This window comes from Artibeus jamaicensis, unplaced genomic scaffold (genome assembly GCF_021234435.1).
Source record: "Artibeus jamaicensis isolate MK-2021 breed Jamaican fruit bat unplaced genomic scaffold, CSHL_Jam_final contig_456, whole genome shotgun sequence".
NCBI classification, from domain to species: domain Eukaryota; kingdom Metazoa; phylum Chordata; class Mammalia; order Chiroptera; family Phyllostomidae; genus Artibeus; species Artibeus jamaicensis.
The window spans coordinates 6,822,532-6,838,234 of NW_026521839.1; the positions used below are offsets into that span (position 1 = coordinate 6,822,532).

General features: G+C 39.8%; 1 protein-coding gene across 2 annotated transcripts in view; it reads right to left on the reverse strand.

Annotated features, from left to right (window-relative positions):
• Positions 1–15,703, reverse strand: part of CTNNA1 (catenin alpha 1) — a 221,686-nt gene that overhangs the window by 50,723 nt on the left and 155,260 nt on the right. For both annotated transcript variants that reach the window (XM_037147500.2, XM_037147501.2), the window contains exon 8: positions 850–930. In XM_037147500.2, coding sequence (XP_037003395.1) covers positions 850–930 — 81 coding nt within the window. The remainder of the gene's footprint in view (positions 1–849; positions 931–15,703) is intronic.

The following is a 15,703-nucleotide window of genomic DNA, read 5'->3' on the forward strand; positions in this document are numbered from 1 at the left end:
AGTTAAATTGGCACACAGCCTTGGAATGTATGTAATTAGCCTAAATGGCTAAATAAAACTGAGAAGAGAGGAAAAATGTATTTTCTGGTCTATCTGAACAGAGTTGGCGTACTATGACCTTTAAAACCGAAAGGTCATCTTTAAAACCATTTCTAATGCTACTTCAATAAAGAAATACAAAGATACAGTCCCTCTTTCATTTTGTTTTATGTTAGACATGAAAATAAAATGTCTCTCCACTAAATATGAAAATTGTATTACTACTACAACTTCTTTTTAAGTCTTAATACATTGTTTTAGAAATTCAGCCCTACCTTTTTTAAAGATGAAAACTCAGTGATTCCAAAATGTTAACTGAATTATTTAATATTAAATGAAGAAATTCTTTCCTCTATTTACTAACTTGGAAAACTGAGCACCCCAAATATATCTATACCCACTGCATGTGTACTGGAAATACACCTCCATCAAGGATGAAAGGAAACTATGAGTGTGTAATCAGCACGGGGTAAGTCAGATGAATGGCTGCTATTTCTATCTCAGTATATTTCCACAGGCCCCCAAGTCATTTTAAATTGATTTTCTCACCTGTACATCCTTTTCACACAAGAGCTAACTTACTCAGTCCATCCCAGTAGGACCATATCAGTCCAGGTCCCCAAGAGATTTTATTAGCCACCTAGAAGCTTATTAGCAATAAAACAGAGATAGTGAGTTTCCTGTGAAAATCAATCCTTAACCCTTCTAAAATGTGTGTGTGTGGAGAGGGGGGCAGTATTTGCTGAGATTTTAACCAGAACTACAAAACTGAAAACTTGGGAGAGGCAATCAGCACTTTCTTTAGCTTACCTGTCTACGCAGGTCCCTGGTCTTCTTGGTCATTTTATCTATTGCAGAATTGAGCGCATCACTTCTTTCTTTACGTCCCGCCTAGGAAAAAGAGATGCACCTTTCAGTGATTCACAAAAAATTTAATGATAGCCAATAGCTATTTATGTTCAAATTAACACTGAAAAAACAGTCAATTTTTAAAAAAACCCAAAGCTGGAAAATACACCAGGGGGAGGCAGAACAAGGAACACAGGGAACCATGTGGTTTTATTCAAAAAAGCATAACCTTAATGACTCTTAGGCTCCACATCATCTGATGATGGGAACTGAGGGAGTTTTATCAAAATAAGAGGAGCCAAGAAACAGGACTGTCACTTCAAGTTCCATTTAAAAAATTATATTTATATTTTAATTAAAGGTTCGGCATACACAAATTTCATTAACAAACCAGCTCTTCTTGAACTGCAGGCTAGAACAGGTTACATCTGATTTAAAGAATGTCAAAATATGAAAGTTGGCACCTGGCACTAAAACAATGTGAAAAATGAATTTTAAAGCTAAGATATACTATGATGGGTCAAAGTTAACAATGAATATTATGCAGCTTGAATAAGAATGCTCTGTGAGATTACTTCAGCCATATATTTTTTATAAATCTAGGCTAAGCTTAATGTAATTATGTTGCACAGATAAGAATATTCTAGCTACTCTTGAGAGAGGTATGTAAATCAGCATTTCTTCACCAGTCAAGGGGATGAGTTCATATTCACCCCAGAGAATATCCCAAGCAGAATCAAAACAGATGGTAGCAAAGCCCTGGCTGGTGTGGCTCAGTGGATTGAATGCTGGCTTTCTGACCAAAGGGTCACTGGTTCAATTCCCAGTCAAGGCATATGCCTGGGTTGCAAGCCAGGTCCCCAGTAGGGGGTGCACAAGAGGCAACCACATATTGATGTTTCTCTCCCCTCTCTCTAAAAATAAACAAATACAATCTTTTTTAAATTTAATAAAGAAAGTCTCAATATATTCTTAGACACTCAAGTACTCCAAGAAAATTTCTGTATATAAACCCAGTAAAGTTTGTCACTGCTCCTAGCCATGTTTTATGGGGAGGAATCATTTATTCATCAAAAACCCAAAGATTGGATTAAATAACCTCATGAGAGCCCCATTCCCTTTAACTTCAAATACCCAGAAATTCCCTCAAATTGGGAAGATTTACTTAGAAACTTATATAAAAGCCACCTTTCAACTTGGTTTTGAGGAAATTATAGTCACACAATAAATTCACTTAAATTTACTTAAAGATGCCATACCATGAATCTGTTAATTCTTTGTTCAATTACCCTAAAAATCAATTTGTCTTTCTTGTTACTTTAGGAAATAAGAGGTTTATGCCCCAATGAATCAGGAGGGGGCAGTTCCAGAAGCAGTTATTTACTAAAGCTTTTAGGTTATACTAGTCAGACCATCTTTTAAATCAAAGCATCTCTTCAAAAAATATATTCCAAATAGCAAGTTCAGGGTTCCAGTTATTAGTGGAACAGGAAACCCGGCCCTGAGTAGGTTTTCCTAGGGCTGACCAGTTGTGTGTGGGTTCTTAATTTCGTGTATGAAAGACTTCACGAGTCCAGGTGAATTTGAGAGGACATTTTTTAAAGATGGGATCAGTGAAACACTCAGGATATTGGAAGCAACAGGAGAGCCTAAGCGGAGCTGCCTTGTAAAGAAATAAGCTTTGGCAGGGCTACTGTTGGCTCACTGAGAGGTCAGAGAAAGGGGGGCCTTGGGGACAGGGTCAGGGGGTTAGCCTGGGACAAGCTGCTGCTACCCACTGCTCCCTGGTTGCTAGCCCTGTGGAGTCCCTCAGAGTTTAGGAGATGCATGCCTGTAAGGAAAGAAGAAGGGGAAGGGAATAGTGCTGGTGTGCCTGCGGCAAGAGAGCAGGAACAGAAACTTTCCTTTTGAGGGGACTTAGGGGAACTCTTCGGGGGGATCTCAATGGAATATGCATCAACTGTTTGCTGATGTACCGACATGAGATTTATTCCTTTATCTTCATCTGTCCTTGGGTATGGTTGGCAAATGGCACTAATTGGATTTCTGCTATCTATCTCCCTGAGTTGGATTTAAGTTATTTACCCTCTGGTTAGAGACAAGTGTACACCATTATTCTTAAGTGTCCTTGGTTTAGGGAAGATAGGATTTACTAGATGGTTGCAAACTGCTTGTTTAACTATCTATCTCAGTTTTCCAATTCTGCTTGTCTTGGCTTATTAGCCTGTCACACAATCATTTAAAATGCAATCGGAATGAGTATACATGTACACACACACAAACTAAATGATGAACCTGATAAAAGTAGAAAGTTTTTGGTCTGTAAAACAAAACTTTACTTCTCCTTGAAATTACAGCTGTTAGGGTTTTTTTTTTTTATTTCTAGTTTTAAGTAAGCCAAAGTAAAATGCTCAATGAATCTTTAAAGTAAGTGACTTGTGACTCCCACCTAATTTGGAGACTATTACACTGGGCAGAGAGACCAGACAGATCACTCAATTTTGATATGTAGGTCCCTGCTGAGCAGTGACAAAAGAACTTAGAAGAAAAATATGAGGCATGTTTGGGGTTTTAACATAAAGCTTCTCATCAGCAAGTAAATGCCAGCTGAGAGGCAAAGGTTATTGGCTGGGTCTCCAGCAACACAGTTCTGGCTGACACAGTAAAGAGCTTTCAAAACCCATTTTTTAAAAAAAAGATTTAATTAATTTATTTTTAGAGAGGAAAGGAAGGAGAGAAGGAGAGAAATATCAATGTGTGGTTGCCTCTCATGAGTCCCTTGCTGGGAACTGGCCTGCAACCCAGACATGTGCCCTGACTGGGAATCGAACCGTGATCGTGTGGTTTGCAGGCCCGCGCTCAATCCACTGAGCTATACCAGCCAAGGTTCAAAACCCATTTTTAATAGAAGCTTGAAGAAGGTCCCCCACCTTCCTTGGTCCTGTGTGAACAGTCTTCTATTAGTTTAGACACACTGTTTACTGAGCACCTACTCTGCATCCACTGGAGGAGGCAGGACCAGCCATAACCCTTCTATAAGAGGCTTTATAATCTGAGGTAAAATAGTTCAAAGTAACACTAATTCAGCAATACCCTGCATCATGCTGGGCCTCTAGAGTTCTGCATGACATAACAGGGGGTCGAAGTAGTAAGTAAAAGTTATGTGGAAGGTCACATTTAAGTTAGGTGTTGATTTTTAAAAAATATTAAGAACTAGAATTTCATGGAGGATTTTACCCATTTTGGAGGTAACCTCTGATATAACAGGACCCCCCCCCCCCCCCCCCCCAAGGAACTGACTCCTGCCTCAGAAAGAGTGAGCAAGCACTCTCCTATGACAAGCGTACAACGTGCCTGGCCACTCACACCTCTGCCACAGATGGTAGCAGGTCTCACTGCTGTGGCCGGTGCACATGTCCGCCAATAGGTCACCCACAACCGAGCCCACCTCTGAAGGCCCTGACTGCACTCCAACCCTTCCCCCCTATGAGAAGAGATACAATAAGGAGCGATCAGGAAGGGATGAAGTATGTCCCTGGCATCACTGGTGGCACCTCGGGGGGCACTGTAGTCCCTAGAAACAATGTGACAAAGGTTCCCAGGTGAGCCTACAAAAAACTAATCAACCTAAAGGGTAAAGGCACAAGATAAACTCAGTGCTTCCAGGGGAAAAAAAACACAGTGAAAACATCCAGTTCTCTCTGGGGAAAAAAACCACGCTATATGCTGAAGGGACTACCTGGTCTCTTCAGCGAAGCCTCTTCAGCCAAAGGCTTCCTTCTCATCTTGTTCTGCTTTCTCCCAGTCAGAGCCCAGCCATCACCACTACTTCAGTGACTGTGGTCACTCTGCCGTCCTTCTATGCTATGACCCACCCACCGTGTTTTAATTCTTCAGGCATGCCACGCGCTCTCATCAACTTAAAATACTCTTCTCCCCTTCTAGTTCCTATCCACCCTTTAGATAAGACAGCATGCTTGCTGCAACCACCCCCGATTCTAAGTTCAAGTTAGAAGCCCCTCTGGAGTGCTCCCACAGCACCTTACACTTTTCCCCAGAGCCGTTTTCAAATCATACCTGTCTCTTGGACATGAATGAAATGAGAAATGTATCAAAGTCACTGTACTTAATGTGTGATCTATGCAGCAAATTACTGGTCTCCTGATCTCATGTTATTAGTGAAAATGTAAGCATTTCAAATAATACCAAATACTGCTTTCTACCTTCATTTTAATCTAGAGTAAGGCTGGAGAGAGTAACAGAGAAGGGCAAAATCCAAAATTTTAATCCTGAAACATTTAGGGACTATTTAAAAGAAAGTAAGAAGGTATGATTAATTCAACAGGAAGGTCTAATTGGATACAATGTCTCAATCAGCCACCAGAAAATTAAACAAAATTTAAAAACTAAAACCACAGCACTCCACAAGACCCAAGTCAGAATGAACATCTGAAGCAGCCCCCTCTCCCCACCACCAAAACAATGAGAGAAATTAATAAAGCAACACCATAGGTACAAAACAGGAAAAATGAGGCTGTTGTCCACAAAGCACAGGCCTTTAAGTAAAGCCGGGGTGAGGATGTGGTATCTGTGGTGCTGCTGGAGGCTCCAGTGAAGAACAGAGAGCTCTAATATTAAAGATACACTCATGGAAAATCTCTGAACACCAAAGAACACTAGCATCACCTATTAGAGACTCATTCTATGTCTTCATTAGTATGACTAAAATAAAAGCTTTGCTGTTGACTGGGCAACACATTATCATGCACTAAACGTTTGGGGAATAACTTGAAAAACAACTTGACCTGGTTGTTCTACCTGGCCCACAGATGGCTGACGGGCTCTGCGTAAGCTGAGTATGTGACGAGAGTCACTGAAAGCCTTAGGCAAAGACTAAGAGCTCAATATTAGAATATAATGGTTATATATACTTGCACTTCCAAACTCCTTTCAAAGAGTACCCTCTCCTTCAATTGCAAAGAACAGAAATTTCCAGCTTGCCTAATGTTACCTAGTTCACCCTAAATTTAAAAAAAAAAAATCAGTAGGGAACACTAATGTAACAAGCATATTACCCCACTTTCCTTTTCTTCCCCTCACAGACAACAGAAGTCTAAAAATGAGCTTTACTGGTTTGCCTGGGAATTTCTGCAGATGACAGCCAGCCTTACATACCACCTTTACATTTTACTCAGCTTGATGCTGCATTCACACCTGAAAATATGCCCAGGCATCTATCTAAATGTCCTATCAGTTATAATAAGCTTTGGTATTTTCAGCTCTGGCCAGAGACACATGATAGAATATGGCTTGTGAGGCGTTCCAACATGGTGTAACTACACCATGTCCAGCTACATGGCTGCTACAGCAGAGAACTGCCATTAAATGACTCACAACGAATTTGTGGCAATTTTCCATCAAATCTTGGGAGATAAGAATGAGCATGTAAACTATTTCCGTCTCTTTCTGGGGGGGGGGGGGGGGGGGGGGATGACAAAAATCCATGGTAGAGAAAAGTTAGAGAGCCAAAACCAAGAAGTACCTGGCACAAGCTGAAGCATGTAGCTGAGATGTTCCAATCTCTTTTGAGACTCCAGGGTTTTTTCCCCCTTAAAAAGGAAAGTAATCATCTACTTGTTAAAGAGCTTCTGTGCATAGTAATCTGAGAAGTTCTCAGAAGCACAAACAGGTATAAAAAGCCAACAGGTATACAAATTAAATATACAAATGTCAATTGAGGAAGAATTTAAACTTGAAGCTAATAAAAACCCAGGGAGAGGGAGCTGAGAAGGAGAGGATAAAAAAGCTCAACTGTGGGTTTATTTCAGAAGCATTTTTAAATGCTCAGTTAACTGGCAAAACTGGATTAAAATTTGTGATAAAGCCGGGAAGTCTTTTGGTTTCTATATTGATTTAAAAAAAATTCTAAAGGGCTCAGACCCCCTCTGCCCTACTTAAGATAATGGTTTAACAGGGAATCATTATTTTCTAAAGATTCTACAATATCTTATGTTCACCAACTGGTGCAAGTATGGGTTTGTTTCAATACTCAAAAAGCTTCTCATCGGTTTAGTCATTCATTAAAACTAAGTACATAGAGCAAAACCATATACCTTTAAAAGACAAATGACTAACTGAAATAAGTATGTAAAATATTTGGCAAAGTTAATTTCTTTAATAAGAAAAAATATTGTAAAAACCTTTAAGAAAATGACCAATTTTAGGAGTGGGGTGTGGAATGAGCAAATGAAATATAGTCTACAGAAAAGAACAAACACTATACCTACATACAAAATGATACTTAATCTTACTCATAATTAGAACAAACCAAAAAGCATCTTTCACCTATCAGATTCCCAGATATTTTAAAAGTTTGCTGGCTTCCAATATGGTGTTTGGGGGAGAACTTGGGTGGGGTGGCTAGTGCATATGTACAGGCTACTATAGGCAGTGTGAAATAGTTTAAAATTTTTTGCAAGGTAATATGGCAATCAATGTCTATCAATTCTAAAGATACACATCCCTTAATATGAAATTTTATGGTTAGAAACTTGTTTTAATACAAACTTGCCTAAGAATGCAAAGATATTAAACAGATACTCATACTGTTTACAAAAGCTAAAAGCCTCAAGGCAAACATGTTCGTAAGTTGCAGTATAGCCATATATGAAAAAAGCTATGCAGTCCTTAGATACACACTCACATCTACAAACATACAGATAAAAAAAACTATGAAGCCACTGGAAAGACAGACAGACCCCCTCAGTCTTCCCCTACACAAAACAAGTAGCAGGACAGAATCAGCTCCCACAAGAGCTCAAGCCTCACCAAGTCACATTTCAGCAACACGGGTACACACATCTCAACTGCAGCTATAATGTTACATGTTGCAATAGCCTTTCATAATAAGAAATGATCTTTCACTCTTTCAGCCAAATTCTTGTTACTGATTTTCCCTGCATTGATGACATCACATATTTCAATATTTTTTCATTGCCTTAGCTCATGTCGCTGTCCCTCTACCCCACAGCAAATTTAAGAAGGTTCTGAGGGAATGTGACATTTCCAAGCTTTAGCAACCAAAACTTGCTAGCACCTAGACAATATATATGCAAATTCATCCTTTTAAATTTAGCCAATTGGGTCAAAGAGTCCTCTAAAATTAAAAAGGATTCTTTAAGAAAATATGAATGTGTATCTTACTCTTAATTCTATTCTGTGCAAATGGCTTTGAATACAGCACATGGCCATGTATGTAGGCAGGAGGAAAGACATCTAAATAGAACGCTACTTGAAAAGTGGAGAAGCAGGAAGGACGAATCCAAACTTGGCTGTATTTCAGAATAATGGAGTGGGAGAAGGAAGGCGGGGGGCGGGGGAGGGGAGTGGGGTGAGGAGGGGAGAAGGAACAAGAAGAAGCCTGCCTTGCTATCAGATACTGTGATCCCTCCTACTTTGTTCTTCTTTCTTAAGATTGCTGTGGCTGTTCAGGGTCGTTTATCGTTCCACATAAATTTTTGAAATGCCTGTTCTACTTCTGCGAAATATGTCATTGGTATTTTAATAGAGATTGTGTTAAATCTACGGATTGCTTTGGGAAGTATGCACATTTTGATGATGTTAATTCTTCCAATCCATGAACACAGTACATGCTTCCATTTGTTTCTGTCTTCCTTAATTTCTTTCTTCAGTGTTGTATAGTTTTCTGAGTACAGGTCTTTTACTTCCTTGGTTAGATTTATTCCTAGTTACTTTATTTTTCTTGTTGCTATAGCAAATAGGATTTTTTTCTGATTTCTGCTTCTGCTACTTCATTGTTGGTGTACAAAAATGCCCTTGGTTCCTGAATACTGACTCTGTTTCCTGCTATTTTGCCAAATGCACTTATTAGGTTGAGCATTTTTTAGTGGAGTCCACAGGATTTTCTATGCACACTATCATGGCATCTGCAAACACTGGCAGTTTTGCTTCCTCCTTTCCAGTGTGGATGCCTTTTATTTCTTTTTCTTATCTGATTTCTGTGGCTAGGAATTCCAATACAATGTTGAATAGAAGTGATGAAAGTAGTCATCCTTGTCTTGTTCCTGATCTTGTAGGAAAGCTTTTAGTTTTGCCCACTGAGTATGATGTTGGCTGTAGGTTTCTCATATATAGCTTGCCTTTATTATGTTGAGGTGTGCCCCCTCTACTCCCATTTTGCTGAGAGTTTTTATTATAAATGGGACTGTATCTTACCAAATGCATTTCCCACATCTATTGATATGATCCATGTGATTTGATCATGATTATGTGATTTGTTTTTCCTTTTGTTTATGTGATATATTGCATTTCAAACTATATTACAAGGCTACAGTAATCAACACAGTCTGCTTCTGGCACGAGAACAGACACATTGATCAATGGAACACAACAGAGAGCCCAGAAATAAACCCAAGTCTCAATGGTCAATTAATATTTAACAAGGGGGCAGAGGCATAATATGGAGTAAAAGTAGCCTCTTCAACAAATGGTGTCAGGAGATTAGACAGCCACATACAAAAAAATCAAACTCTACCACCAACTTATATCATATACAAAAATAAACTTAAGATGGATAAAAAAACTTAAATATAAGTCATGACACCATAAAAATCCTAAAGGACACAGGCAGGAAAATCTCAGATAATCCATGCAGCAATATTTTCCCTGATATGCCCCCTAGAGCAAGGGACATAAAGGAAAGAATAATCAAATGAGATTTCATTAAAATAAAAGGCTTCTGCATGGCTAAAGAAGAAATCAGGAAAAGGAAAAAGTAACCAAATATATGGGAAAATATATTTACAAGTGATACCTCAGACAAGGGTTTGATCTCCAATATATATAAAGAACTCACACGACTTCACTCCAGGAAGACAAACAACCCAATTAAAAAATGGGCAAAGGACCTGAACAGACACTTCTCCAAGAAGGCATACAGAGGGCCCAGAGACACATGAAAGAATGCTCAGCACCACTAGCCATCAGAGAGATACAAATAAAACCACAAGATACCACTTCACACCAGTGAGAATGGTCATCATAAACAAATCAACAAACAACAAGTGTTGGCGAGGTTGTGGAGAAAAAGGAACCCTAGTACACCATTGGTGGGAATGCAGACTGGTACAACCACTGTGGAAAACAGTATGGAATTTCCTCAGAAAACTAAAAGTGAAACTGTGTTTTGACCCAGCAATTCCATTGCTGGGGCTATACCCTAAGAATCCTGAAACACCAGTTCAAAAGAACCTATGCACCCCGATGTTCAAAGTAGCACAATTTACAATAGTCAAGTGCTGGAAGCAACCTAAGTGCCCATTGGTAAATGAGTGGATAAAAAAACTATAGTACATTTACACAATGAAACACATGCAGAAAGAAAGAAGGAGCTCCTACCCTTTGCTATAGTTTGGATGGAACTGAAGAACATTATGCTAAGTGAAAATAAGCCAGGTGGTGAAAGACAAATACCATATGACCTCACCTATAAGTGGAACCTAATCAACAAAACAAACAAGCAAGCAAAATATAACCAGAGACACTGAAATTAAGAACAGACAGTAACCAGAGGGGAGGTGGGAGAGGAGAATGGGAGGAAAAGGGGGAAGGGTCATCAAGGAACATGTATAAAGAACACATGGACAAAGCCAAAGCGGGGTAGAATTGAGGGTGGGAGGCGGGGATGGGTGAGGAGGAATAGGGGTTGGGGGAAATGGAGACAACTGTACTTGAACAACATAAAAAAAAAAGAAATGCAAAAAAACCAAAAAAGATACTGGGCAAGCCAAGAGTGATGGTTTCCTGTGGGGACATCAAGCAGTGGTCCTCTGGATATTTGTAACCCAAACATTGGGAATTTATGAATTGTTCCCAATGCTCAATGTACATTTCCATAAATCCTATACAGTGTTTTAAAACCATGCCTACTGTTAGGTCTTCATATAGATTAAAATTGTGTGTTAAATTAAAAAAAAAATAAACAAATTCCTCCAATCTAGAAATACAACTTATAAAAATGTTGTTCTTTGTTTTAAAATAAAAGAGAAAAAACAAACAAAAAAGCAGCAGCAGCCTGCCTTGCAAAGAGGAAGAGAAAAACAAACATGATGGAACCAAAGGCAACAAATAAGAAAAGGGCTTGGCAATTTAAGTTTTGATCAATCTGTGCATTAATCAATATTTCAGGATAGTTTGGTTTGGTTTGGTTTGGTTTGATGTTTATGGTGGGAGAAATAAAAGAGTTTCTTGGTTTAAATGACCCTCTGCCCAAACTTCTAGGTTTCCCCTTGCCGAACATCTGACTCAGGTGCATCACGGTGAGATTTACTAACAAATTACTTAGCCATGGGCACAGAGTACAAGGCTAGTGTAACAAAATTAGGCTGTCACATGATCCTAGCCCTGCCACTCCCCCAACAGCAGGAAATGCTAGAAGCACACACCTCCAAAATAGAATAGAAACCCCAAACTTCCTAAGATGCAGCATCAAAAGGAACACACACCATCACTAATGTAATCATCACTCCCCTTCCTACTGCTTTCTCAGTTATATTTACTAATAACATAACGAAAGGACTTTAAAAAATCAAAATCAATCAAGAGCAGTGATAGAGACAAGAATCCAATCACACATAGAAATTCTCACCCTCATGGGGGGGGGGAGTCATCTCTCTCTCTCTTTTTTTTTTAAAGATTTTATTTATTTTTAGAGAGTGGGGAACGTCAATGTGTAGTTGCCTCTCACACGCCCCCTACTGGGGACCTGGCATGCAACCCAGGCATATGCCCTGACTAGGAATTGAACTGGCAACCTTTTGGTTTGCAGGCTGGCACTCAGTCCACTGAGCCAAACCAGCCAGGGTTAGTCCTCTTTGTAAAGGCTTTTAACAGAAAAGATTCCCAGCAACACAGATATACTGTACTTATTTACACAGTGGTCCCTTGTAATTGAAACAAGACTCTAGAAGCCTAGAATTCTGAATGCTCTCAGAATCTCTGGCCCTACCTGTGATTATCAACTTCCCTTTAGCTCGCCTCCAACATGACAGATTGGTGAAACCATTAATCCTGACATATTCTATCTGTCCCTGTCAGATAGGTTCCATTTCCTTCAAAGATAACAAGCTAATATTTAGCACCAAACCCCAGTAAATTTTGTTTTTAAATAACCAAAAATTTAAAAGTTGTTACATTTGCCTCTAAATGCATGCACGTTTGAAAGCAGTGAACAACCCCAGGATTTACTATACTCTTCTTCCATCATCTTTCCAACCTCCCTCCAAAAAAAGACTAGTAAAATCCACTTACTCTACTTACAGGTCTCGATACCATATAGGCACAATTAAGGGGCTACCAACTAAGAATCCCAACAGGTTCTTAGTAGGGCATGTACTCGCATCCATAAAATAGAGGGCCTCCACCCTGAAAACTACCACTTTCTGATGAATGAGACGGTATCTTCCAAGTAGCAATCAAGACTGGCAGCAACAAGTTTTATTTGAACATACTTCCCCAGAGCACTCTGTAAACCTTTGGTGCTAGGGTATGACAATTTTAAAACATGGGCACAATCAACTAAACACATGGCCTTTTAGTATAAAGCAAAATCAAGCCCTGTCTCTACCACAAAAAAAAAAAAAAAAGGAAATTCCATGTGAACTTCTGTACCCAGGCTTCTCCAAGTGGGGAAATAATTCTCCCCCTAATCAATTAAGACACATTAAAAGCAAACTTTCAGGTAGGGGAATGCAGGTAACTACAGCATCTAAGCTCTGCTGCTTTACTCACATAATCTGCTGAAGCCCATTTACAGAGGGAAGAGATGGTGAGGTTAGATATTATCACTCCTTTGATTTGGACCCTCCAGAAGTAGTTGGGCCACTTTAAGTCAAAGACATATGTATGCTGTTCTAAAACGAAACCAAGAAAAAGTTTTATTCAGAAAGACCATGGGTTTCTGTTCAGTCCTCTTAGCTAAAGAAAGATAAAGACCAAAAAATGATACAAAATTCCATCAACAGAAACTGTGTGCTCCACCAATTTTAAGACAAACAACCATTATCGTCTTTGGTTCCACTGCTTGGACCTTTTGAACCCAAAAAGAGGCCAAGTGAGCAAGATCACCTGCCCTGTGGTCTGGTGACCTAAAAGGAACTGTGCATTCTGGGTACTGTGATACTGCATTACTGCCCTCTATTCCAGATGCAACTAAAATAATTACTCTTGATTGCACTGGTGCTTCTCTGGGCAATTTTTCTGGCTGACAGATCTGGTATAATGGTAGTGGGAAAATATAATTTAAGCACTTCCTATTTGTTAGTATATAAGAGGTAGGCCAAGTAACCTAGAGAGCAGAAAAGAAGACTTAAAAAAGGAGATGCTTTTCCTTCTACATTTTCACATACAACTCATTCCTAATTGTGGTTGCTCTAATACAATTGACTCTAATGCTTTTCTGCACACGGAACTAAAGTGGTTACTTCAGGGAAGAATTAATCTAGATACTCCTGCCTGGCAACGGTTTTGGGGGATTTTTTTCCTTCCCATCAGAGGGTGGCTGACTTCAATGAGGGCATTTACAGTATCCCAAGGCCTTCTTTCCCTTTAAAAAAAGAAAGAAAAAAAGAAAGAATTCTTTATCAGATTCCCCCCTTGGAAATTTTGGAAGCAAGTTCCTGCAGAGCAGTAACTCTGAAATTTAGGGTTGTAGACCCTCTAAGAAGCTGATTAAACCTTATTCACAGAATAATATACAAGCAACAAAATTCCACAAGCCAGTCTGTGGACCCATGTTAGGAGCTTCTAGCCTAAAGAGAGACAGACTACGGAAAGACTCAAGGTCAGTAGCAGGAACAGCATCCTTGAAGTCTAAAACAGGATCTCTTCCTCACTTTCTTAACCAGAAAAGGAGAATGATGGGAGTACTAAGGCAGGCTCATTCCTGAGAATAGGCAACTTTGGTTTGGGGACTGCTCTTTGGCCTGGGGAAAACTGCCTTAGAACTGTGCTGTATAGTCTAAGACCCTGCCTGTCAAATCCTTCTTTTTCCTCTGCTTTCAGACGTGCCAGACCTGCCCTGTAGTCTGAAGACTACCAGCTCTCACAGTATCCCGCTGCCTTCTCTCTTCCTTGATACTTCCCAGGCATCTTCCCCAATAAAACTCATACTTCTAGTCCCATCTTGGAGTCTTCCTCTAGAAAGACTCAAACTATACACCTACAGTTGCAGCCATTTTCATAGCACCTTTACACAGTGCCCTGAGAAGGAGACCTGGAATTCTTCCAGTCTTCACTCCAGTACCAGAATCTATACCCCCTTAAGACACTGACTTCTTAGACTTGCCCAGTAGGATGAAGGCCCTAGAAGCCAATAGGCCAACGATGTTTCACATATATCACGGGTAGTTTTGAGACTTCTGCCTTCACGTGTGATGTAAGGTCCTTCGTAACAATAAAGGCCAATGTAAAGGAAACCGGCGTAGAAGGCAGTACCAGTAAGCCACGGCGTGTAAGAGGTCTTACCTCCGTCAGGCCTAAAAACATGCCCCTGATTCATGCTAGAAGTGTCTTTCAGGCTTACAGGACACTCAACATGGAGCTGTACAGCCCTGGCCAGGTGCTCACTTGACTGCAGCATCATCCCCTACACCAAAACGTTGCAGTTTCAACCCCTGGTCCAGGCGTGTCTGGAGGCAACCAACCAATGTTTCCTGTCACATCGATGTCCCTCTCTCTGTCTTTCTCTCTCCCTTCCTCTCTCTCTAAAATCAATGAACATATCTATCCTCAGATAAGGACTGAAAAGAAAAATTAAACATGGAACTGCACATTCATAACCAAGCTCTGAAAAGTGATGAAACTACTCAACAGGGAGAAGACAGAGTTAAGTCAAGTAAAAACAACCAAAGCAAAATAATATTCCAAAGTTTAAGAGACCTTTTGTATTCACTAGACAAAGCCCGATGACAGTATGACACTCAGTCAGTTCTTAAATGTGTCAGTAAGAGCTAGTAAGTGTGCAAATAAATGTTCTATTATTTGAGTGCCACAGCTCCCAATTCCAGAATCATCTGAGGCTTTCAGCTGAAGAGGTGAGATTCTGAGGCAAATACAAGGGATCGTGTCAGAATCCAGCCATGCTGTCACTTGTACTAAACCATTTCTGTTCCGCTGTTAAAGCTTAGGGAATGCAGTATTAGATAATCTATGTTTTCTTCTCCTCCTGTGATAAAATATTACTATAAAATAGGACAGAGAAGGAGAAATCTTTTAAATTGGAGTTCCTCTGAAATTCTCAAAGAGAAAAATAAACAAATGCTTTGTAAGCTCCCCCCCCCCTTTATTCTTGGTCTGTGAGGTTAAGCTTTTAGCGAGGAAGAAGCCAAATCCACTTATCTAGTCTACACACTGAATGCAAATTGCAGTCATACTTCCATTTTAACAAAGCATGACAACAAGGTGATTGAGTAGCTTCCCAAACTACCAGAGCAGAGGGCACTAACTTGCATCGGCTGGCGTTAGATCAGCACCTCATAAATCGTGCTACTGATTATTTAGATGATCTTTCTATGCAGAATCGACAGTCTAGCACTGGCTCTCACAGGCATTAAAAATCATTCTGCTAACCCAACTCACAGCTCAGACGGATCTTCTTGAATGCAGCCTTTATTACAACCTCACTGCTGCTTCCTACGCTGAAGGAATATCATGTTTTTAAGCCAGGAGTTCTTTCTTGTTTTATTGTAACCAGGGGTCTTACGACCCGATACTGTTACAAAGCACGGTGCTTTATAAC